Source organism: Halichoerus grypus, chromosome 3 (genome assembly GCF_964656455.1).
Source record: "Halichoerus grypus chromosome 3, mHalGry1.hap1.1, whole genome shotgun sequence".
Classification (NCBI taxonomy): domain Eukaryota; kingdom Metazoa; phylum Chordata; class Mammalia; order Carnivora; family Phocidae; genus Halichoerus; species Halichoerus grypus.
The window spans coordinates 70,343,335-70,369,558 of record NC_135714.1 but is presented as its reverse complement, the minus strand read 5'-3'; the positions used below and the strand labels follow the sequence as shown (position 1 = coordinate 70,369,558).

The 26,224-nt window shown below is 38.7% G+C and overlaps 1 protein-coding gene across 2 annotated transcripts; it reads left to right on the top strand.

The window, feature by feature from the left end:
- The first annotated feature begins 103 nt into the window (after positions 1-103).
- HSD17B13 (hydroxysteroid 17-beta dehydrogenase 13) lies at positions 104-25,227 on the top strand. Of its 2 annotated transcripts, XM_078068936.1 has the most exons (8): positions 104-6,975; positions 10,375-10,482; positions 11,312-11,443; positions 13,349-13,455; positions 15,113-15,250; positions 18,506-18,622; positions 22,088-22,186; positions 24,352-25,227. In XM_078068936.1, the coding sequence occupies exons 1-8, from the start codon at positions 6,766-6,768 to the stop codon at positions 24,440-24,442; spliced, it is 1,002 nt and encodes a 333-aa protein (XP_077925062.1). In that variant the 5' UTR covers positions 104-6,765; the 3' UTR covers positions 24,443-25,227. The 2 variants fall into 2 exon arrangements, with proteins under 2 accessions (XP_077925062.1, XP_035952632.1); XM_036096739.2 differs by lacking the exon at positions 22,088-22,186.
- Positions 25,228-26,224: the final 997 nt, after the last annotated feature.

Genomic DNA, 26,224 nt, shown 5'->3' with positions numbered 1-26,224 from the left:
AACTTGGCTTAACCTTCAAATTCAAGGAAAATGGATTATGTAATCAAAGATCTTTTTTTTTTTAATACTCAGAAATTTCTTGGATGTGAGGGATGCTCAGTGAGATAGAGAATATAAGATCCGACCTATAAATTGAAAAAATAAGCAGGTTTGTTGGATTTCTTTTTTTTAAGATTTTATTTATTTATTTTGAGAGAGAGAGAGAGAGTGAGCCAGCATGCATAAGCAGGGGGAGTGGCAGGCAGAGGGAGAAGCAGGCTCCCTGCTTGTATCAGAAGGTTCATACTCAGAAAACATATAAATCAGAATACTGACGCTTATGAAATGGAGCAAATGAGTCACATTAGGTACATAAACTTCAGGGTAAAAGATCTTAAATCTGTTTCTCCACAGAAACCTATTTATTTAATATTTATTTATTTACCTCCAGCAATTCTGTGTAGCAGGCGATGTTGAAGGCATTGGTGAAATTCCCATAGGGAGCAGGAACCCAGAAGAACCTTAGAGGCTGCAGCCCCAGGTCTGCTGAGAGGTTAATGAATACTGTAGAGGTTCTGGGCTTTTATTCTCTGCCCTTTAAAAAAAAAAAAAAGTTTGCTCTGATTCACTAACATCAGGCAATTACTGCTGTTGACTTGAAGGTCTGAAAACTTTTTTTTTTTTAATTTCAGATATTTAAAGGTCTGAAAACTTTTAACTGTTATTTGAGTGAATGAATTCTAACTCTGAACCCACTTCTGTACAATTCAGTGGGAAAATTCATCTCAGCCATCAATAATAGGGCTGCTTCTGAGAGTCACACAAAAATCAAAGAGGCTTATGTTGTCTTGGGGTAAACGGGAAAGATTTCTCTAATTGTCACCTGTCATGGTATTCTGTGGTCCTAAACTAAGACCTTGATAACAGACGGCCCTCTCTTTTGTGGGGTAGGGAAATTCTGACCATTGGCAAGGAACCAGCTCTCCCTGGACACACCAAAGTCTTTCTGAGCCCTTGCTATCATCCTGTGGGCCCTGCCATGGGATGACTAGGACTCACTGACCTTTCCTATTCCCTTTGAGAATGTTCCCATGCTTGCCTTCAGAAACACTCTTCCCCACCCCTTTTCCCATGCCACCGTTCTCACTTGCCAGAAATCTATTCTTTATAATGGAAATGAGGATTAGAAAGAGTGAGGAATCAGGTCAAGGAAAAGGGTTAAAATTGACCCTTATGTCGTCAACACCAACTTGGCTAGTGCGTAAATAGCTAGTAAGGATTTTGCTGTGGGGAAGGGGAGCAATTATTAGGAGTTTCCTCTCCCAGGCTGGGTGATAGATTTACTCCCTTGAAGAATTCTGTGTGGGAGACATCATTCTTCCCATTGTATAGATGGGGTAGCCCAAAGAGATTCAACATATTTAACCTAAAATCACACAGCTACTCAGAGGTCAAGATGAGGATTTGAACGCATGTTTGCTGACCTCACTATCCTACAGCCTCAGTGGAATTCTTGGAAAGTCAAACCATCACCCTAAACACCCTCTGCTTCCTTTTACGCAAGCTTTCCTTGGTATTCAAACAATATTCCATAATTAGCCAATGATAATCTCTGATTGGAGCTCTTTCATCTACGAATTATTTTAAGGTGGAACAAAATGCTACATGCAGATGCCCAAGTATTCTACCTGAAAAAAGTCTAGCCTGGACTGACCCAATATCACGACAGTCTAAAGTTTCCTGAAATTAAAATGCTGAGCCTGAAAACACTGGGATAGTCTTGATCTACACTGGACATCACATCCTTCTCCAAAATACATAGGAATTCCCACTTGACCTTAGAGCCAATCTGACCACTCAAGTTTTTTTTTTCTTTTTCTCTTTAATTTCCTCTTTTTTTTTTTTAATTGGTGTAGGGATGACTGGACAATCTTGGGATGAGAGAGATGTGCCTTTTACTTTCATAGTCTTCCCTATAATTACAAGTGGCCAAGTATGGCAAAAAGAGCACTGGGCAATCTAATTCAAGCTAGCTGTGCTGGAACCTCCGTTTCCTCATCTGTAAAAGGACTGAATTAGACTGTGTAATCTCCTCTATTATCTCCAGTTCCAGTTCCATAAATGTCTTATAATCAATACATGCAAAATCTAGCGTCTTCTCTACACCATCTGTGTTCCCTAACAGAGAATGGCGTGTCTACCAAGTGTCCAAGCTAAAAACTTAGAATTACACCTGCCTCCTTCCTTCTGCTCACCCTTATCCCTCACGTCACCAAAATCCTCTAGCCTCTGGCACATTTCAATATTGGTCACCATTCCCACATTTATATTTCCAGCCTGAATCTCTCCTCTGAATGCCACACACATATGCAACCGCCTTCTTGATGTCTCTGCCAGTATGACCGGCAGGCATCTCACCCTAAGATTTCTGAAAATGAGCTTGTGATGTTGTCCCAAACCTGTTCCAAACCCCATTATTCCAGTTGCTCAGGCCAAAAAACTTAGTATCACCCTTGATTCCTCCCACATTCATTACAAAAGCAATTCTGTTTGCTCTACCTTCAGAATATATCCAGAATTCTATCACCTCTTATCACCCCCCTACCACCACCCTGATGCCACCCTGCCACCATCATCTCTTTTTCCCCTCAGCACAGCAGCCAGAATGAGTCTTTTTTTTTTTTTTAATTTTTTTTTTTAAAGTAGGTTCTATGCCCAGCATGGAGCCCAATGTGGGGCTTGAACTCAGGACCTTGAGATCAAGACCTGAGCTGAGATCAGGAGTCAGACACTTAACTGACTGAGCCACCTAGGCAACCCCCAGAAGGAGTCTTTAAAATATGAGATCACGTCATGCTTTAGCTCAAAATCCCCCATTAGCTTCTCACCTAAAACTTAAAACTGAAGTCCTTACCATGACCTAGAAGGCCATATGTAATCCAGTCTTCTTACCCACTACCTTATTACCTATATTAGTCAGAGTTCTCCAGAGAAATAGAACCAGTAGGAGATTTTATATACATACATACATACATACAAGGAGAGATATATTTCAAGGAATTGAGGAATTGGCTCACATTATTGTGGGAGGGTAGCAACTCTGAAATCTGTAGGGGAGGCTGGCAGGCTGGAAACTCTTGGGCAAAGGTTGATGCTACAGTCTTGAGGCAGAATTTCTGCTGACTCAGGGTGTCTTAGTTCAGGCTGTTACAGCACAATACCAAAGGCCAGTGGATTATAAGCAACCGAAATTTTTCCTCCCAGTTCTAGAGACTGGGAACTCCAAAATCAAGCCACCAGGATTTAGTGTCTGGTGAAAGCCTGCCTTCTGGTTCACGGCCAACCAGCCTGTCTTCTTGCTGTGTCTTCACATGGCAGAAGGGGCAAGGGAGCTCTCTGGTATCTCTTTTACAAGAATACTAATCCCATTCATGAGGGCTCCATCCTCATGAACTCATCATCTTCCAGAGGCCCCACCTCCGCATACCATTACTTTGAGGATTAGGTTTCAACATAGGAACTTTGTGGAGGGGGGACACAAACATTCAGTCTATAGCACAGAGAAAGCTCAGTTTTGTTTTCAAGGCCTTCTAACTGATTGGATAAGGCCCATCCATAGCATTAAGAATAATTTTGTCTTATTTTTTTTTAAGATTTTATTTATTTATTTGACAGAGAGAGACACAGCGAGAGAGGGAACACAAGCAGGGGGAGTGGGAGAAGGAGAAGCAGGCTTCCTGCAGAGCAGGGAGCCCGATGTGGGGCTCCATCCCAGAACCCTGGGATCATGACCTGAGCCAAAGGCAGATGCTTAATGACTGAGCCATCCAGGTACCCCTAATTTTGTCTTATTTAAAGACTATTCATTATAGATGTTAACTACAAAATACCTTCACAGCAATACCTAGATTAGTGTTTGAAAAGTTGAAAACTATAGCTTAGCCACGTTGACCTGTAAAACTCTCACACTACCTTCACAATCTTTTCAATTCACTCCAGCCATACCAGTCCCCTTGATGATCCTCAACCCACCAGACATGTTCCTATCTGAAGACTTTTGTACCTTACTGTTTCCACTCCAGAATGCTCTTCTACAGACAGCCACATGGCTACCTCTATCTTCCCTTTAAGTCTTTTTCCTTAGGTCTTTTCAGAACTTCTCACTCCATATCTAAAATTGCAAACCTTCCTACACAGCCATGCCCTATAAGATTCCACTTCTCCCTCTGTCCTCTATTTTTCTCCTAATCCTTACTATTGTAAAGCATCCTATATATTTTGCTTATTTATCTTCCTTATTGTCTACATTGCCCCTAGAGCAAAGCTTCTTAAGGGAAGTGATTTGTTTTTATATATTTTGTTCAATGCTGTATCCCCAATGCCTGGAATAGTCCCTAAGACATACAAAGGGTTTGATATGTATTTGTTAAATGAATGCCCATTTATTCTATTATTCCCTCTCCCAAATATCTCTTTGCCAACATGTTCATTCAGGGCACCACCATTTCTGGCCTGGGTTACTGAGCAGCCATCCAACTGGTCTCCCTCCATCTATTCTTGCCCTTCTTCCAATGCATTCTCCATCCTACAGCATTTCTAAATCTGATGATAGCAATCCCCTGCTCAAAACCTTTCACAAGCCCTCCTTGATGCTGAGACTCTGAGTGACTGAGCTTCTGATAAGTTCTCTACCTTCTCTCTGCTCCATACTCTGGAATCCAAGATGGACCTTCCTAGTCCTTGAAGTCATGATCTCTCACCTCCCGGTGCCTCTACACACGGTTTCCTATATCTAGAACATTCTTCACCTTGTGGCCAACCCCTGCTCGCCCTTTAGGTCCCATTTATGGCTCACCTTCTCCCCCCCCCCATCTTCAGATCTGGTGATGCTCACATAGCTCCTTATATTTAGGATCATCATTGCACTTTGCACCAGGTGAAGAGTAAAAGGGCAAGAGATTTCTATCCCCCCAAGGAAATGGGTAGCCAGAAAACAGAGGTAATCACTGTATAATACTTTGACAGTAAGATATGAAAGATGGGATAGCAAACAGGCATGGGGTGGAAAAAGATTTCACAGAATATTTTTACAATGGTAGAGAACAGAAAGGAGTTGAAAGCAAAAGAGAGGTTCTGTAGGCAGGAAGAAGTTAGAATTAATAGGGAAAGAATAACTAGAGGAACGAGGAAAGAAATATTGAGAAGTACACTATAGAGATCAAGACCCTCTCTTTGCTACTATAAGGAAAGAAGTTGGATTGATATGAAGAGATGAAGCAAGGGGTTTCATAAACCAAAAATATGCTGAGACCTCTATAAGATGTGAACTTGGGGATTGTTTGGATAAAAACTAGGTTTCGGGGCACTTGGGTGGCTCAGTAAGTTAAGCATCTGCCTTCCGCTCAGGTCATGATCCCAGGGTCCTGGGATTGAGCCCCACATCGGGCTCCCTGCTCAGTGGGGAGCTTGCTTTTCTCTGTCCCTCTGCCCCTCCCCCCTGCTTGTGCACTCTCTCTCTCTCAAATAAATAAATAAAATCTTAAAAAAACAAACAAACCTAGGTTTAGGAGCCTCAAGAAGTTTACAAGATATTTAAGACTACCTAACACTGCTTTATCAGTTTGGCAGTACACAGAACATTTGATGATGTACTAATGAGCTCTCCAGAAAGGAGGGGAAAAGTATTTATCTGAAGAGATTATATTCCTCAACTTGTACTTGGCAGATTACTATAGCTAGATTAAACAAACAGTGGGTTATAGTAATGTACATAAATCCTATAACTTTATCATTTCATGGTCTCCAAAGAAAGAGTGGTATTTCCTGATAACCAAGGTTCCACTCTCTGTCCCTGTGTATTTGACTAATTTAGGTCATTTAAGTGGAGTCATGCAATATTTGTCCTTTTGTGGCCCTAATTTCACCTAGCATAATGTTTGTACGGTTCATGCATGTTGTAGCATGTATCAGAATTGCATTCATTTAAAAAAAGGAATAATATGGCCTTGTATGTATATATTACATTTTGTGTATCCATTCATCTGTTCATGGACACTTGAGTTGTTTCTACTTTGGAGGTGTTGGAAGTCGCACCACTTTTATTAGCCCTTTGGCTAAGATCAAGTGGAAATCGCACCACTTTTAAGTGGAGACTTGGCTCCTGATCTAATGCTCATTCCCATAGTATCACAGAGGGAATTGATTGCTTTATATAACCTCCAATCTCCTCCAAACTTAAGAGGTTTTCAGGGAAATGGGCATCTCCTGTAAAATAATTAGTTCACTGAAATATTGATGCTGAGCTTTCATGAATAAATGAATCACACTAAGGTTGGTTGGTCCATACTTTAAGTCTCCTGAAGATAATATCTCTTTCTCCTTTTCCTTCAATTAAACACACACACACACACACACACACACACACACACACAATGGTTTACAGGGAGATACCAAGAGACTACCAAAAGCTGATGCACTCTCTCTAGAATTATTTCTAGAGGTGAAACTTCACTGTGCAACACAGCACAGAACTGCTTCTCGGTAAGGAAGTCCACAGAGCACTTTCTCCAGGATTCCATTGTCCCTGTGCCAAGCTTTGGGTCGCAATTGCATCACTTCCAAACTCAGGTGTTTCCAACCTACTAGAACACGTGGACAAAGCCTGCGGCAAATCTGGCTTCTGCCAGTCCCATCCACACTTGGAGCGCAGCTCTTTCCGGGATCTCTGTGCAGAGGGTGGCTGGCATTAGACAAGGACTGAGCCAGAGAAGAATACAGAGCAGAGCCATGAATATCATCTTGGGTCTCCTCCTGCTTCTGCTCACCATCATCTACTCCTACTTGGAGGCACTGGTGAAGGTTTTCTTTCCCCGAAGGAGAAAATCTGTGGCTGGGGAGGTTGTTCTCATTACAGGAGCCGGGCATGGAATAGGCAGGTGGACTGCCTATGAATTTGCAAAACAGAAGAGCCGACTGGTTCTGTGGGATATTAATAAGGTAATGCATTCACTTGCCCATCTTTTAAAGTCACAAGTAAGACATATGTTGCAAAAATTATTTGACTTAGCAGCTGCTTACCTTTGTATTTTTCTTTTTCAATGTTTAATAAACTCTCCAGTGCCATATTTTACATATGCATTGGGATGGTTTGACAAAGGGAACATAACTGAGAACTAAGCAGTGATTTTTTTTTTTATGCCATCATATGCAGGTTGAGAACACAGACTTGGAGCCAGGCTACTTCCAAGCTTCCCGTTTCCTTATCTTTTTGAAAAAATATTTTATTTATTTATTAGAGAGAGAGAGATAGCAAGAGAGAGCACTAAGTGGGGGGAAAGGGTGGGGAGAGGGAGAAGCAGGCTCCACGCTGAGCAAGGAGCTCATTGTGGGACTCGATCCCAGGACCCTGGGACCGTGACCTGAGCCAAAGGCAGATGCTTAACCGACTGAGCCACCCAGGCGCCCACTGTTTCCTTATCTTTGAAATGGAAATAATACCTCACAGAATGGGCAAGAACAGGGGTCAGCAAACTACAGCTACGGGGCCAAACCTGGTCCTTGGGCAGGGTGTTGAGCGAGGAATGTTTTTTATATTGTTAAAAGCATGTCAAAGCAAAACCAAATAAAAAAACAAAGAAGAACATAAGACAGAACTTCTTAGTGCCTCCCCTCACATCCACACAATCCTAAAATATTTACTCTCTGGCAATTTACAGAATAGTTTGTGGACTCCTGGGCAAGAGGATTAAACAAGTGAATATTTTAAGTGCTTAGAACAATGCCTGGCCATAGTAAACATTAGTCGTGTTAAATAAAACCCACAAGCAGTGGGTCAGGCTTTCTCTTGAGCATTCATATTTTTCTTGTACTGTTATTTGTAAACACTATATTAGCTACTCAAAACTGAATTAACTGAAATTTTGTATCATTTCCCCTAAACTTATGAATTCTGGTAAGGCCATGAAAATATACACAGAAAAATGTTACAGGATTTTAAGATTGGAAAAACTGTAAAGTTTTAGGAATCAGGTTTTCCACAAATCACAGTGAGATCTTAATTGCCATTATATTACTACTCTCTGATGTTCTTTGCTATCACGTCCAGTTGGCCCCTATTTCTTAAAGCCTTCAAAAACGTCATTTGGGGGTGCCTGGCTGGCTCAGTTGGTGGACCATGTGACTCTTGATCTTGGGGTTATAAATCCGAGCCCGGCATTGAGTGTAGAGATTACTTAAAAGTAAAATCTTCAAAAAGAAATGTCACTTGAACTTAGAAAAGTAGTTCTTCTCTGGTTCTTTCCAGACAGTAAAGAATACTATACAAGGAAAAGTTGATACATTTCCGTGTAACAGACACAGGCATTTAATAGATGAGTTGATATACATGAAAGTGATTTAGCATCGGCTTGGTCCTTGAAGAGATTCCAAAGCACTTTTTAGAAGAGGACAAGAATTTACAAATTGAGACAACTGTTGTCTGCTGTTCTCAAGCATTCATCAAAAAGATAGAAATAAGTATAGATCCATGAAAAAGACTTGATAAAATCTAACCTTTGGATCTTTCCAGATGTGTGTTTTGGGGAGAGGATTATACTTATTACATTTTTTAAAGTTCCAGTGACAAGGAATAAAAATGACTTATTTAAGATTCTGCCTGAAGGATGAGTCACCTAACCTCACAGGATTTCTCTGAATCCTTGGATTTTATGGTTAAACATTAAAGGTATTAAATGATTCACTCTAAGGCTGCAAATGTAGCTCAGATCTCCTTTACCTGTGGAAGGTGCCAACCCCCTTTTTGTTAAGGCTGGCTTCTTTTGCCTTACCTAATGAATCATTCTAGCGGTTTGCCCTCACTCAATCTAAACTGTTGCTTTAGGAAAACTGAAAAGTGGAGTAAACAATGCAAGCCGGAGTTGAAGCTAAAGCAACTATTTTGCTTACAAAAAGACAAGGCATTACATTTTGCAGTTCTGTAGCTCGGTTATAAGACTGACACATTTTTGATTCTTCAAAGCCTCTGACGAAAGCTCTGGTTACTAATGCTCTCTACTGACCATGAATCGAGAGACAAAAGAATGCATGGTGGGTCTTGTAATCTGACAATGAGCAAGCTATCAGGTGAAGCCTAAATTGGTGAAAGAGCTCCTGTCCTCCCTCCACACTCCTCTGCAAGCCCCAAAAGGCTATGAGGGGACACTGACTCTGTGACTACATTTCCTAATTTCTGTTCGTGTCTATTCTTTGGGATTTCAGGCTTCTGCTCCCGGGCTTAGCCTGAGGTAGTGGGATATGGAGGACACAAGGGAGGTGGTGCGCTGGCTAAGGGAACCCCCCTGCCACTCATTCAGGGATTGTCCCAAGCAACGGCCACACAACTAACATCCCAGTGTGAGAAAAGGGCTTGCAGCTGTCCTTGCCTCTTTATCACAGAGAAGAGTGTATAAATTGTGAGAGGAAAAAGTGGAATTTTATTGAGATAAATCCACAGAGGTCAAAAAAAAATCAACAGAGGTCAAAACTTGAAAAGAATTCTCATTTTCCAGAAATGCAGGTCAAGAAACATCAGGACAATTTTACCTTAGGAAAAAAGGTCTTTGAATTTAGGCTGAAAAGTTTCTCCATCGCCATGTCCTGGAGTTGTTACAAAGTTACTACAAAGTTATTATTATACTTGCGAAGTAGTTACATAGATAAGACTCTATCCAGTGGCCCTGCCCCATTTTCACTCCAGAACACTTGCACACAAGATTATATCCCCAAGAGTAGTTTGTCTCCCTATGAAAGTCTTCCTCAAATAAGGATCCCTCTTTCTCCTTCCCTCCTAGAGGGTTAAATTAGAATCATCGAGAAACCTACGACAGGCAGAGGCATAGAGTTTAAAATTACCACTCGTTTAGAGTTGCTTTACTACCTATTATATGGTTGGTGCTCAACAAATATATGTTAAATGAAAAACTGAGTTTTCTCTTCTTTGTCCTCAAACATTTCCATGACCCCACAAAGAGCAACATCTTTCAAGCATGTTCTAGCTGTGAGAGCAGCCTGCTTTAGAAAAACTGCCTCCTGGAGAACCCTCTCACCCAAGATAAAAAGCTAGAGAAACACGAAGGATTTCTTGTTTGTTTGTTTCCGCTTTGACTCAGAAGGGCTGTTGAGAATGAAGCCAAACAAGGTGAACACACGTGACCGGTAGGCGCGCTCGCTGGCAGAAAAGCCAGGTAAAATCTCCTGGCCCATTACGCAAGCAGCGTCTCTCGTGAAACTTCCCTACAAACAAGGAGGGCCTTTTGGACATGAATTTTAATCTTTAAAGAAACTTCTCCAGTTCTTTCTCTCCCACTCTTGTCCCCTAACTGACCTACCTCCTTCTGCATTTGTCTTTCCCCATTACAGCGCGGTGTTGAGGAAACGGCAGCCGAATGCAGGACGCTGGGGGCCACTGCGCACGCGTACGTGGTGGACTGCGGTAACCGAGAAGACATTTATAGCTCCGTAAAGCAGGTGAGACTTCAGAATACAAATTTCTTCAGATAATTTTGTATCCATTGACATAGAAAATGTAAAGGTTCTTTTTGGCTGCCTGATTTAGATTAGAACTGAGGAAGTTGTATAAAGAAGGAAGGGCATTTATTTTTTCCTTGCATAGAATCCACTCAACTCTGCCTATTCTTACTGTTTCATATTATCGGTCAATTTCTTTCTGATCAGAAGTTTGAGCAGTGGTACGGAGTGACAGAGAAGAGATTTAGCCCCAGGAGAAAGGATCACTTTCTAGTTTCAATTTAGTCCTATTACTTTTGCAGTAATTCCTTTTTTATCTGTAATTTTTTTTTCCCTAGGGGATTTTATTTATGTTGCTGCTAATCTAATCTTCTACAGAAAATGAATTGTTAATAGTTATTATAACAGTTTTTTAAAGAGTAGATATCAAATACAGTGAACCAAGCACTCTGATAAACGACTGCATCCTTGAATCTCTACAATAACCCTATTGACCTCATTTGCCAGATAAGCAAACGGAGGTTGAGAGGGCTTAGCCAGTCCATGGTCACATGGCTAGTAGGTGGTAGAACCAAGATTACTCAGCACTAAGAACATATTTGATCAGGACTGATAATATCAATTAATTGACACAAATATTAATTTCACTTTATAGACAAGTTTTTTTCCTGCCTGAACTCTGAGAGATCTCATCAAGTGGATTAAAGAATCTAATCCCTGGGTGACATAAGCCCCAAAACTTTGAGTTTCTTTTCTTTCTTTTTTTTTTCCCCAAAACTTTGAGTTTCTATAACACATCCGGTGAATGTGTTTTTTTTCCATTTCAAAGGTAAAGAAAGAAGTGGGAGATGTAACCATCCTGGTGAATAATGCTGGGACAATATATCCAGCTGACCTTCTTAGTACCAAGGATGAAGAGATTACCAAAACTTTTGAGGTCAACATCCTAGGACACTTTTGGGTGAGTGTGAGAAACATTTCTGGTTTGTGCATATCTCACACCTCCCCTTAAGGTACATGAAGTTTGTAGTTAAGTTCACACCTTTATATTTGCCTTACATCAAGAATCACCAAATTAATTTGAGTGGGAGAGTCTCTGACAGAAGGGCACAGAGTTTGAAAGGACACAACTCACCAGAATGTAGGCTCGTTGGTCTCTCTTATCCAGGAATCTAACACAAAACATGGCCTGGATGGACCAAGTGCTCAATATATTTGTGGAGCTATGCTAAGGGTATCAGTGTACATCTTTTCAGGGCTTTAGAGGAAATATATACAATATACATTCACTTGTGACCTCATACCATGGAATTTTAGAACTGAAAGGACAACATAAATCACTACTTGAATGTATATCGGGGTTAGGAACTTTTCTGCGTGGGACTCAGATAAGCTCTAGGTCCATGCCTGAACTTAGATATATGGCTCTACAGACCTCTTATAATTGGTTATCAGAAAACTGAAATATGACTCTGTAGAAAGCATTTATATGGATTAATCTTCCAGTGCCTCAATATTAGGTATAGAACCTAGAGCAAATCTGGACTCTGGAAGAGAAGAAAAAGATATGTGTCCCCCCGCACCTGCCCCAACCACTCACACATGCTAATGAGGATTGATTATTATGCCCACCAAACTACATAGAGACCTCATGTGTTGGTTATCTATAGCTGCATAACAAATTATATCAAAATTTAGTGGCTGAAAGCAACAATAAGTGTTTGTTTTCCTTTCAGAGTTTCTGTGGGTCAGAAATTTAGGAGTGGCTTAGTTTGGCAGTTCTGGCTCTGTGGATTTGTATAGGGTCCATAGGGTGTGTTCATAAAATTCTCATAAAATATTGATATTTCTCTCAAAACAGTAAAAGCTTTTTGGAGATAAAGAATGACTTTTTGTTTCCTGTAACATCAATATATAATACACAATGTTATAAATAGGGAGATACTAAATCTAATCATGATGGATAATGATTGTGGATAGGACAAAACCCAGCTTTTTCTACTTAACTTGATATAGTTACACAAGATTTCAATCCTTCTCATTAGAATGATAAAGCCCCAAACCAAAAAAAATTACATGATACCAGATTACCATAGGGGATCTTTTCGGTTCTGAAAACACTGAATTTTTCCCTTGATATTATTGCGATGATATATCCATAAAGGAGATATTTGATTCCTTCTGAAGGGAAGATGGGGGAATTTTTTTTTTTAAGATTTAATTATTGGGGCACCTGTGTGGCTCAGTTGGTTAAGTGTCTGCCTTTGGCTCAGGTCATGATCCTAAGGTCCCGGGATTGAGCCCCGCATCAGGCTCCCTGCTCAGCAGGGAGTCTGCTTCTCCCTCTGTCCCTCACCCTGCTCATGCTCTCTCTCTCAAATAAATAAATAAAACCTTAAAAAAAAGATTTTTAAATTAAGTAACTTATTTAGAGAGAGGGAGAGAGGGAGCACAAGAGCACATGAGCAGGGGGGGAGGGAGAGAAAGAATCGCAAGCAGACTCTGCACCAAGCGCGGAACCCAACATGGGGCTCAATCTCATGACCCTGAGATCATGACCTGAGCCAAAATCAAGAGTCGGACACTGAACTGACCAAGCCACCCAGGCGCCCCAGGAAGGAAGGGGAAATATTAAGATGAGTTCTTAGCATGTGATACTTAGTACACAGCCCTCAATGCCACCTTAAACAAATACATTTCAGTCTTTTTCATTTCTGTCATTTATATGGAAGTAATCATGGAATATTGACACGTTTCATTTCATCTTAAAAGTCTCAAATGCTATTTTTTCTTAAAAAGAGAACTACCTAATTTAGAAACCTAACACCTGTGCCGTTTTTTTTTTCTTTCTGCAATGATCTTTAAGATCACAAAAGCACTTCTTCCATCCATGATGAAGAGAAATCATGGCCACATTGTCACAGTGGCTTCAGTGTGTGGCCATGGAGTGATTCCTTATCTTATTCCATATTGGTAAGTATTATTTTCCAGCAATGATATAACTATATATTCTTTCAAGGGTTTATTAGACCTTAGATTCCAATCCTCGTAGCAGGGTTATTTACAGAATTTACATAGTAGTCTAGAATAAACTTTTACAAAATGACTTCTCCTAAAACAATGAAACTGGTTGTAATTGTTAAAATATTTTTAGATTTCTGAAAGCTCCTCTATAGAGCAATGAAAAGTAATGCCAAGTATGTTTCCATTGTATCCTGGAATGAGTACATGTTGATAAAAGAAACAGGGAACCACAGACTAAGAAGTAAAACGTACAGAAGTCCAAATGAACTTAAACGTGTGCATCACCTGCATACCCAAGATCAGCTAACCAGAGTGAGCCCTGCCCCAAAACATTTTCCACTGTGCTCGTGCCATGAAAGATGGTGTGTGTTGAGAGAGAGAGAGATTGAGAGAAAGCCTCTAGCTGATTAAAAGATATAGAGAGTACACTCCATGATCTACCAAGGACACAAAGAGAAAAGGTTGGGAGCCCTGAGGATACACTATTTGCAAAATCTCTTTTCCTTGTAAACTTCTTCGATGGCATCTCATTTGCTTACTTCGGCTTCATATCAACCTCATAGAAAATTTAACTTGCTAACATTTGGTCCAGTTCTTTTTGTAACAGCCAACACATGAGTATCAGTGGAAAGGTGTGGGTGTGGGTAATTAATAGATTTATTATGTACTTATACATCATGTTCAAGGTTAAACTGAGTCATGGACAAAACTGCTTCTGACGCTGAATGTAGTCACTATAGTTAAATTTCAGTGTCAGGGGTCATTGCACACACATGGTTATTTCAAACGGCCTCTACCATCTTAAAACACAAGTAAGAATGTCACAGATTAAACATTTGCTATTGTTTTAATGTTTAGAAATGTGGAAACCCAATGTAATACTTTTCCTTTTTTGCTTCTCCCTTAAGAAAGCAGCTGGCCTTTAATTTTACTGTTTTTATTGTCACCTGGGTCAAAAATACAATGAACATTTATATAGATTCTTATAGGTAATGAAGTTATAAGGCATATGCTATACAATTTAATTCTCAAGACAGCCCTATATTTTATAACCTGCATTTAAAAATGAGAAAATCAAAGAAGATAAAGTGATATGCTAAAGGCACACCCATACCACCTAAAGTCTTTTTACTCCAGATTTTGACAATGAAATTAAGAAGTCAAAGCGGCCTCCAGGATAAAGAGAGAAACTAGGAACTCACTTAATAAGAAAGAGGAGAAATGTGGAGAGTCCCGCAGAAGTTTCAGTGTAGATACTATTACATAGTTTTTCTACATATGTTTTACCTGTTTCATATTTTTTAAAATAAAAATAGCAATTAAAACTAATTAGAAAACAGTTTGAAGATTGAATGGAAAACCTTACACTAGGGTGGAAAAGCAAGCAGTAAGGCAGTTAATATATTACTAGGATTCGTTCTATTACTATCATTGCTAAGTAAGAAATCGGTATGTTCAGAATTCTGTAAAATCATGTAAGAAAATGTAAATGAAAATTGATGACCAAGTGGAAGATTTGGGACATTGGCTTCTACTTGTTCTCAAACCAAATCAGCATTGCCTTCTTACAGAAATCTAGCAATGATGGTGGGTAATTCTCTTACAGTTCCAGCAAATTTGCTGCTGTTGGCTTCCACAGAGCTCTGACATTAGAACTTGAAACCTTGGGGAAAACTGGAATCAAAACTTCGTGTCTCTGCCCAGTTTTTGTGAATACTGGGTTCACCAAAAACCCAAGCACAAGGTGAGGTCAAAGTCAAGTTAGGATGAAAATATGGCATGAGAAATTGATATGAAATCTGTACAAGAAATTTTTAGGTGGATCAACTGAGAAAATAGGAAAAAGAATGAAAAGGAAAAATGTTTCGTCTTAATGTTGTACTGCCTTTAAATTTTCACTTTGAAATTAGACGAATAAAGGGGGAAAACGCATTGATGACTGGCAAGAGTGACCAACTGCCAACAAGTTAGGCAATTGGGTGTTTATTTTTGTCCAGGTGAAAGGTTCAACACACTCAGGTGCCAAGAGGGAATGAGAGGGGGTGGGACAGGCTGGAGAGGTGTGCTCAGGGATGTCAAGAGTGTCCTCTCCTAGAAACCCCACCCCAAAAATGAATGTTACATAACATCCCCCTCGCCCATTCATGGTTCATCCTCCTCAGAGTATGGAAAGGTACAAATATATGCCCCTTTTCCATCTTCCACGGTGCTAGCAGGAAGTACTCCAACATTTTTCAAACTTGTCTGGTCCTAAGAATCATCACCTGTGCTTCCATAGAAAATAAACACTCTATGGGTCTTCCTTAGAGATTAGACTGAGATGAGCTCCAAGAATGAGATGTTTTGTTTTGCTTTGCTTTGCTTTGCAAGCATACCTGCCAGGTAAGTCTGGAGACAGGTTTGGAAAACATTGATGTATTAAATATAATCCCAGCATTTGATCACCATTACCTCCTTGTCCTCCGTAAATATGTAGATGCTTTTAGGAGCAGCAATAAGTTGAGCCCCTAACCCTTTAATCAAGATGAATTTCTATGAGAACTTTGTCTCTGGTAAGGGAGGATTTGAAACCATAAGAGAGGGGCGCCGGGGTGGCTCAGTTGGTTAAGCGACTGCCTTCGGCGCAGGTCATGATCCTGGAGTCCTGGGATCGAGTCCCGCATCGGGCTCCCTGCTCAGCAGGGAGTCTGCTTCTCCCTCTGACCCTCCCCCCTCTCATGCTCTCTCTCTCTCTCTCTCATTCTCTCTCTCAAATAAATAAATAAAATCTTAAAAAAAAAAGTATTAAAAAAAAATAGAAACCATAAGAGAGGAGAAATTGGTCCTGAAAGGAGAGGAAAAAAAGCAGAGAGGTGAGGAGATGGGCCCTAAAATTCAGACACCTTCACAAATTTGCCTCGATTCTGGTATATATTCTGCTGCAGGTTAACAAAATACACTAAGCTTGCTCATCTGAAGCCAATTTATTACTAAAGGGGAATTAGTCCAAATATATTCATTCAAAAGAGCTAACAAATTCTCCTTTAAACTTAGCCTCATTTGAAGCTACTGACTCTGAACTCTAAATTAGCTGTGTGGTCTCTGGAGCCGTGGTCACTCCCTGGCAGTGGAGTTTTTAATAGTGCTAGACCATAGGCACTTAACAAGTACACAATATTTAAGTAAATACTGTGGTATGATTGGGACTCCGGCCTCAGTTTTCTTAAACAGCAAATTGGGCCTAATAAAACCTTCTTGGTAAGCATTCAGGCTTAGTATGGGCCAAGCGTACCAGATCCACTGGGTGGGGAAGACACAGAGATGAGAAGAGTAAGTCTAGTGTGATCCCAGGTAATGTGGATGCCTGGGGGTGACTCTAGGGGCTGACAGGCAAAGCTGAAGATTGACCCAGACTGCTGGATTCTGAATCCCGTTGGCAAAGGCTAAAATATTCATATACTAATGTTAGGCTTGGCTCAGATACTGGGTTGAAGAAACCAGGTAGGAAAAATCAGGGAGGGAAAAGGCAGAACCCAATAATTTAGAAAGGTATTGATTTATATTACTCTCTGCTGGTTTGCTACTCAATGCCATGGAAACCTCAATCACAAAATAATCTGTAGTAAATCACAGAACATGTCAGGGAAGGAAGTTATAACTTAACTCTTCTATGCAACCTTTTTCCATTCGACCCGTGCCCAGACTTCTTAGTTTTGATGTAACATTTTCAATCCATTTACGTTTTAATTTCTTCTCATCATCTTGCACTAGTGGTAATTCTACACTGAGCCTGTGGTTATAAATGCTTCTCAAGAACTCACATACACAGTCTTCAGTATATGCAAGGTCACGCCTCCGGAATGCAATACTCCCTGTGCATATCTTGAACTCTCATTAAATTGTAGCATAGGCAATTCAGAGATGGACCTCAAGAATTAAATGCCTTCAAAACAATCCAGCTTTGGGACACCTGGGTGGCTCAGTCGTTAAGCATCTGCCTTCGGTTCAGGTCATGATCCCAGGGTCCTGGGATCAAGCCCCGAGTCGGGCTTCCTGCTCAGCAGGGAGCCTACTTCTCCCTCTGCCTGCTCAGCCTGCCGCTCCCCCTGCTTGTGCATGCTTGCTCTCGCTCTCTGACAAATGAATAAAATCTTCAAAAACAACAACAACAACAATCCAGCTTTATGGGATAACTCCAGAAGAAAGAAAGTATGCTTGGCAATAGCTTTGTATCCCACAAGCCCTGAAGAAAGATGTCAGATCTTCCCTTTCTGTCCATGAATAATCCCACCTGCTACTCTTCCTTGCCTGGAGCCTCTTCACCCATATCTCCAATTCCTCTCCACCCTTTTGATATATTTTTTATTTTTTTTAACTTTATTTAAAGATTTTATTTATTTATTTGACAGAGAGAGACACAGCGAGAGAGGGAACACAAGCAGGGGGAGTGGGAGAGGGAGAAGCAGGCTTCCCGCTGAGCAGGGAGCCCGATGCGGGGCTCGATCCCAGGACCCTGGGATCATGACCTGAGCCGAAGGCAGCCGCTTAACGACTGAGCCACCCAGGTGCCCTGATATATTTTTTAAAGATTTATTTATTTATTTATTTAGAGAGAAAGAGAGCACGAACAGGAGGAGGGCAGAGGAAGAGAGAGAATCTTCAAATAGGCTCCCCATGGAACCCGTCTTGGGGCTCCATCCCAGGACCCTGAGATCATGACCTGAGCAGAAATCAAGAGTCAGATGCTTAACCAACTGAGCCAGCCAGGCACCCCTTCACCCTTTTGATATTTTAACTGAGTGAGCCATAAAACATGCCCACTGGATGTGAAAGTTTAAGATTGTGATAACAAAACATCCCCATGGAATGTGTGGGGTGGGTGGGAGCAGGTGACATTTGTTCAGTGAATCCTGGAACCTTTTAAATCCTAATTTGGTGACAGGATAAGGTAATTTTCCTGCCTTTGATAATTAAAACACCAACAACAATAAGAACCAAACTTTTTTCTTCTTAATCACAGACTATGGCCTCTTTTGGAGACAGATGCAGTTGCAAGAAGCTTGATAGATGGAATACTTACCAATAAGAAGATGATTTTTGTTCCATCATATTTCAATATCTATATAATACTAGACAAGTAAGTACAGCACAAAACATCTAAAATGCTAAAACACCAGTAGAGCTATCATTATAATGAAGAGTCTTTCAGCTGTGAAAGTTGCTGTGGAAACTCCCCCCACCCCCCGCCCCGTGCCTGGGGAGAACAGTTACATTTTTCTCTGTTACTGTGTTTTTCAGTCTATAAAAAAAAGAATGATTCATTTTCTCTACCACATCTATCATCTCAGTTTAATCTTTGCTAGAGACCATTCCAACTGAAGGAAAGACAGTTTAAAGAGAACACGATGTAATTAAAAATAAAGGGTCTATTTAAAAGCCTGCTGGAATTTTGATGGAAATTGCATTGAATCTATTGATCAACTGGGGGAGAATTGACATTAACAACATTGAGTCTTCCAACCCAAGAAAACAAAGAACATAAAATACCTTTCCTTTTTTTTCTCTTCTTTAATATCTCTACACAACATTTTATAGTTTTCAGCATACAGTCTTACACACCTTTTATCAAATGTATCCCAAAGTATTTCATGGTTTTGATGCTGTTGCAAATGGCATTCAGAAAATGTTTTCTATTTCCCATTGTTTGTTACTAGTATGTGTTTGATTTTTGCATTTTGATCTTGTATTTAGCACCCTTGCTAAATTCATTTCTAGTAGTTTTTTGTAGATTCTAACAGATTTTTTTGTAGATTATTTCAGATGATCATATTGTCTGCAAATAAAGACACTTTTACTTCTTCTTTTCCAATCTATATGGTTTTGTTTTTTTTTTCTTACCTTATTGCACTGGCTAGAACTTTCCATGCGATATTAGATGGGATTGGTGAAAGCATACATCCACGTATTCCTCTTAAGCTTAAGAGAAGAGTATTAAATATTTCACAATTAAGTATAATGTTAGCTGTAGATGTTTTTTCATAGATGCTTTTTATCATGTTGAGGAAGTTCCCTTCTATTACTATTTTGATGAGAGTTTTTATCAAATGCTTTTACTAACTGTGTTAAGAAGATCATATTTTTTTTCCATTTTCACTTCCATTTGTTGATATGGTGTATTATACTGATTAATTTTATTAATTTTATTTATTTTTTTAAGATTTTATTTATTTATTTGACAGAGAGAGCTATAGCAAGAGAGGGAACACAAGCAGGGGGAGTGGGTGAGGGAGAAGCAGGCTTCCTGCCGAGCAGGGAGCCCGATGCAGGGCTTGATCCCAGGACCCTGGGATTATGACCTGAGCTGAAGGCAGACGCTTAATGACTGAGCCACCCAGGCACCACTATACAATTAATTTTAAAGAATAAGCTACCCCTGCATTGTAATGTCTTTGTCTGATTTTCATAGAATAAGTTGGAAAGTATGCCCTCCTCTTCTCTTTTCCAGAAGAGCTTGTGTGGGATTGGCATTTTTTCTTTAAATATTTGGTAGAATTCACCAGTGAAGCCATCTGGGCCTGTTGTTTTCTTTATAGACAAGTTTTAACTAAAAATCTAGTTTCTTTAAAACCTATAGGGCTATTCAGGCTACTTATTTGTTCTTGGTAATGTGTGTCCTTCAGGGAATGTGTCCATTTCATCTAAATTGTCAAATTTATTGGCATAAATTTATTCATAATCTTCCCTTATTGTACTTGTAATATCTTTAGGATATCTCATTCCTGGTAGTGGCAATTTGTATTTTTTGATTTTTTACTCTCTTCAGTCTATCTAGAGGTTTATCAGTTTATTGATTTTTTCCAAAGAACTAGCATTTGGTTTATTTTATTTTTTATGTATTTTTTTTATTTTTCATGTGTTCTACTTCACTAATTTCTTTTCTGATCTTTATTATTTCTTTTATTCTGACTATTTTTCATTTAATTTTCCCTTCTTTTTCTAGTTTGTTAATGTGGAAACTGAGTCCATTGATTTTTTTTTTCTAGCATAGGCACTTAATACTATAAAATTTCCCTGTGTACTGTTTTCAGTTCTGTCTCTCAAATTCTAACATGTTATGTTTTCATTTCTATTCTGTTCAAAATACTTTCTAATTTCCCTTTTGTAACCTGGGTTACTTAGAAATGCATTTTTTAATTTCTAGCTTTTTGGAGATTTTCTGGAGATTTTTCTGTTTTCTAATTTAATTACTTCATATGACTTTAATATTTTAAATTTATTGAGACATGTTTAAGCTTGGAATATGTTTATCTTGATAAGTGTTCCATATGCACCCAAAAAGAATGAGAAGAGTATTCTGTATTGTTGAGTGTTCTGTAAATGTCAGCTTAGGTCAAATTGGTTGATAGTGTTGTTCAAATCTTCTATGTTTTTACTGATTTTCTGACTATTTGTTTTATCAGTTATTGAAAGGAGTGTCAAAATCTCTAGCTATAATTGTGAATTTGTCTATTTTCTTTACTTTTCTTTCCATTTTTGCTTCACATATTTTGAAGCCCTGTTATTATGTGCATAGCAATTAGGATTATTGTGTCCTCTAGATGAATTAACTACTCTGTTATGTTGGAAATAACCTTGTTTATCCCTGGAAACATATTTTGCTGTAAAATATACTGATATTAATATAGCCACTTCAGCTTCTTTAGATTAATGTTATCTTAGTATATCCTATTCTGTTCTTTTACTCTGAACCTGTTTCCTTATATTTGAAATGTGTTTTTGTAGGTAGTATATAGCTTGTTCTTTTTTTTTTTAATCCAATTTTTTAAAACCCCTTTTAATTGGGGGTTTTTAGACTCTTTACATTTATTTATTTATTTATTTATTTATTTTATTTATTTAGATTTTATTTATTTATTTATTTGACAGAGAGATAGAGCCAGAGAGCACAAGCAGAGGGAATGGCAGAGGGAGAGGGAGAAGCAGGCTCTGCACTGAACAGGGAGTCCAATGCGGGACTAGATCCCAGGACCCTGGGATCATGACCTGAGCCGAAGGCAGATGCTTAACCATCTGAGCCACCCAGGCACCCCTAGGCTCTTTACATTTAATATGATTGTTGACATAGTTAAATTTAAAGCTAAGTTTAAAGCTTGCTATTTGTTTTCTATTTATCCCATTTATTTTTGGTTCCTTTTTCCTCTTTTTCTGCCTCCTTTTGGTTTAATTGAATATTTTCATGTTCCCATTTTATTTCCTTTTTTGGATTACTAGCTATAATTCTTTGTTTTGTTACTTTAGTTATTGCTTTAGGATTCATAGTATGTGTCTTTAACTTATCATAGTCAACCTTCAAATGATATTATACCACTTCATGTATAGTCTAAGAACCTTACAATGATATACTTCTGTCTCTCCCCTCTGACTTATGCTATGATTGTCATACATTTTACTTCTACATATGTTAAAAAAAACTCACATTACAGTTTTTGTTTGTTTGCTTAAACAGCGAATACCTTTTTAAAGAGCTTTAAATAACAAGATAAATTCTTAAATGCTTATGCATGTGGTTAACATTTCTGGTGCTTTTTATTCATTTGTGTAGATCCAGACTTCTATCTGGTATCATTTTCCCTCTGCCTGAAGAGTATCCTTTAACATTTTCTCAGAGAAGTTCTGCTGGTTGTGAATTCTTTCGTCTCGTGTATGTTTAACAAATTCTTTATTTTGCCCTAAGCTTTGAAAGATATGTTCACTGAATATAGAACTCTAGGTTGATAGTTTTTTGTTTTTCAGTACTTATATGATATTCTCTGCCACCTCTATGATTTCCATATCATCTCTGCTGGAGGCTGTTCTAACTGAAGCAAAGATTGTTTTTAAAGAAACACAATATGATAAAGTGATTAAGAACGAAGGCTCCACCTAAGATGAAAAACCACTTTACCACTTAGTAGTTCTTTGACCATGGATGAGTTATTTAACTCTGTGGCCTCAGATTTTCCGTATATAAAATGGAGATGGTGCTAATACCTCCTTTCTAAGTTTACCATAAAAATAAGATAATGCAAGTAAAGCCCCTGCCATTAAAAAAGCACAGAAGTCAGATATTAAAGACTTAGGAAGCAGAACTTACATTGAATTCTAGGAAAAAGAGCATCTGGCCGGCTCAGTCTGTAGAGCATGCAACTGTTGATCTCGAGGTTGTGAATTCAAGCCCCATGCAGGGTGTAGAGATTACTTAAAAATAAAAAAAATCTTTTAAAAAATGCTAAGGAGATAGGATTATTTACCCAGAGGACATAATCTCAGCTTTCTTCTGAGGGACAGTTTATGATAGATTAAAATTGTATCAATGAGAAGATAACTATAATAACTTCACAAGACCTTGGGTCATTTTGAAACCAATCCACATAAACTGTGCTACCTTGGAATAGAACAATTCAAGAACAGGGGACAAGCCTCATTGCTGCATCAATTTCAGTCTTCCATTTTAGCTTCAATAGACTGACTTAAGTTAGCATAACCTCGACCTCACGGCAACATCATCTCAAGAGTTGACTGAATGTCTTACTGCTAAGCAACTGTAGGAAAGGAGTTTCATGGGATTCCTCCTCAATTAGGGCTCAAAACACGTCATATTAATATTGAAAAAATAAAAATCATAGCATATTTGCTTATGAACAAGATACTAAGCATAGTCATACTGTCAGAGTCATACTGTCAGAGCATAGTCATACTGTCATAGTCATACTGTCAGAGTCATACTGTCAGTCATACTGAAATGTGAAAAACACATTTCAACATACTGTCAGAGTTAGAGAATAGGTATCTCTGTACAATAAACAAGAGTCTCAAAATATTTGGTATTATTGTGGAGCTGTCATGATGGTTTGTTACTCAACAATAGGCACTTACTGTTAATCTTCTTCACATATAATTCCTTTTACAGAGATAGACAATTTTGTGAGCAGATGCAATTACTAGCATGGAGGTTTCTTTGTAAGGATAGTTAAAAAGCCCGTACAGGTTCTCTTATACTTGTCTTTCTCCCTGCCCCTTTGCTTATTCATCCATCTTCTACCCGACCTGAGGCAAGGATGTAAATCTTGCATTAGTCAACAACACCAAAGTGGTTTTCAATATGATTTTCTTTGCAGAATGTGTTACATCTGCCTTCTTATATTCACACATACGCTCTTCCTTTCATCTGCCTACTCAAATCTTACCCGTCCTTGAATACTTTTGAAGTTCTCCTTCACTATTCCAGCCCACATGAATCCTCCTCACAGTTATAGCCCTTAGTTAGAGAAGGCTGATATTTCTCATCCATTGTTCCAAGACAACCTCTCCTCTCCTCTTAGTCTCTCAGCTCAACAGTAAGCTGCTCAGGCCGTGGCTGTTTTTTGAGTACTTTTGTCTACCTTATTATAAGGTGTATAGTAGATATTCAGTAAATATTTAAGGAGAGATGGAGTGATGGAGCTCTGGTGGTGTCTTTCTGTGAATGCTTCCTATCAGGATTCATTGACAGTTTCAGCAATAAGTCCAGACCTTCAGTTTCAGATCTTTATCATATGAAATCTCCTATAAGATTTCACTAATATGAGAAGGTTTGAAGAATGGTTTATATCAGTGTTTTCTTTATATGTCCATAGTATTTGAACTGTAAGTATTAAAAGACACACACACACACACACACACACACACACACACACACGAGAGAGGGGTAGATGTGAAGGAAGAAAGGAGGAACACGGGAAGATTAAATGCAAACCAGATAACTCTCTGTATTTTAAAGGACAACAAAAAAGAACTCTCGTGTCAAAAATTTTTCATTGAGAATTTTTTATCTTTTTTTTTATACAGATTTCTTCCTGAACGTGCCTTGGCAGCTATAAATCACTTACAGAACATTCAATTTGAAGCAGTGATTGGCCACAAAACCAAAATGAAATGAATAATTGAGCTCCAGCCAGAGATGTCTGCACCTTAATGATGTAAACCTAAGTTTAGAATCAATGCTTCAAAGCTTAATTTCACATTTTTCAATACTGTTAATATAAAAAAAGACATTCGTTTGACATCAGCAGCAAAGGAACAAGACTAATTACCTGTCTATCTCAAGAATATTAATGTAGCTTTAACAGTCAGATCCAATTTCATTCCATGCCCCTTAAAAACTTCTGTGCTTATATAAACATACTCAAAAGGCCTCTTTTCTTCAGATATTTTATTTTTTTTCTTTCTGCTTCAATGGGAACAAAGCCACCTCCCTGAGAGTAAATACAAAGAGAAGTTATTTACACAGGGAAGGTTGAAGACCTTGTCGACATGTACACCATGTGAGCTAGCAGTTAGAGATGAGGTTTAAGCAGGCTGCAGTGCTCCGAAGGACAAAGAGCTTACTTCTATGAAATTCAACATTTGGAAGCTTTCACCGGCTTCTCCCTTTTCAGCAGCCCAAAACAGTGCAACGGTATTCTGTAGTTTCTTGCTTGATTCTGTCCTTTGTATCGCTCTTATATCCACCAAGAGTGGACACTATACTTTCTGCCCTTTTCATAACCTCTTAAAATACTATGACATTATAAAACCTGACTCTCCTTGAATCTCAGAATATCTGAAATTTTAACCCCAGGATAAACCCCTCTTTATTTGTAGTTTATGCATACATATCATTGGTACCAGAGATGTTTAGATAGTTTTGAGCTTCAAAAATGAAAACTAACACAGAAAAAAGAATTAGGCTGACTACCCAATACTAGACAGTAGATCTAAGAGATAAAAGAGTGTTCTCTTTAAAGATCTGATTCCCACTACATCAAGAGTAATCTTGTTTTTGTGTTTTTCTCATATATAATAGACTGCTTTTACATCAACTATCTGCCTGTTTTTATTAAAAATGAATGATTAAAAACAAATCATTAATAAAAATTTCTTTAAAACAAATGATAAATATGTTGTGCTTTTAAAAAAATAACCTCTTGTGGTTATAAAATAGAGCTTTGATTTCTAATCTCTCAGTCTCAATGGATCTCCTTCAGGAAGCAAGGATCTGGATGGTAATAGCTAGAACTAGCAGATATTAAGGGTCCCAGGGTTCTCTCAACTTTGGCTTCTTTGACAGTAGGAGTGTTGGTTTATCAAATGACTTACTAAATTCTTTCTGTGTGTGGCACTGAGCAGAGTTTTATTGTTTTGAGATTTGTTTTTTCCTAGATATTTTGGCAATAATTTTTATTCATGATGACATTTTATTTTTTATTTTTTTTAAAGATTTTATTTATTTATTTATTTGTCAGAGAGAGACACGTCCCTATGATGACATTTTAATTCCTTGCTTTAAAACTAAGAACTGTAGGGACACCTGGATGGCTCTGTCAGTTGATTGTCTGCCTTCAGCTGGGGGTCATGATCCCAGGGGCCTGGGATCCAGCCCCACATAGGGCTCCCTGCTCATCAGGGAGTCTGCTTCTCCCTCTGCCTGCCGCTCCCCCTGCTTGTACTCTCTCTCGCTTGCTCTCTTTCTGACAAATGAATAAATAAAATCTCTAAAAAAATAAATAAAACTAAGAACTGTATAAGTGAAGCTTAAAATGTGTTATTTTAAAAGTGTGATTACAAAACTTCAAAAGAGAAATATGTAAAGTAGAAAATATAAGCCTACCTCCTACAATCCCATTCCCCAGCGGTCAGGTTATTAATGCACAACCTTCTGGTCATTTCCTAATGCATATAT

Bases quoted from the DNA above. Each gene is read 5' to 3' on its own strand.
- HSD17B13 (XM_078068936.1), top strand. From the start codon at position 6,766: ATGAATATCATCTTGGGTCTCCTCCTGCTTCTGCTCACCATCATCTAC. The intron at 11,444-13,348 runs GTGAGTGTGAGA...ATGATCTTTAAG, and splicing joins ACATCCTAGGACACTTTTGG to ATCACAAAAGCACTTCTTCC. The intron at 13,456-15,112 runs GTAAGTATTATT...ATTCTCTTACAG, and splicing joins CCTTATCTTATTCCATATTG to TTCCAGCAAATTTGCTGCTG.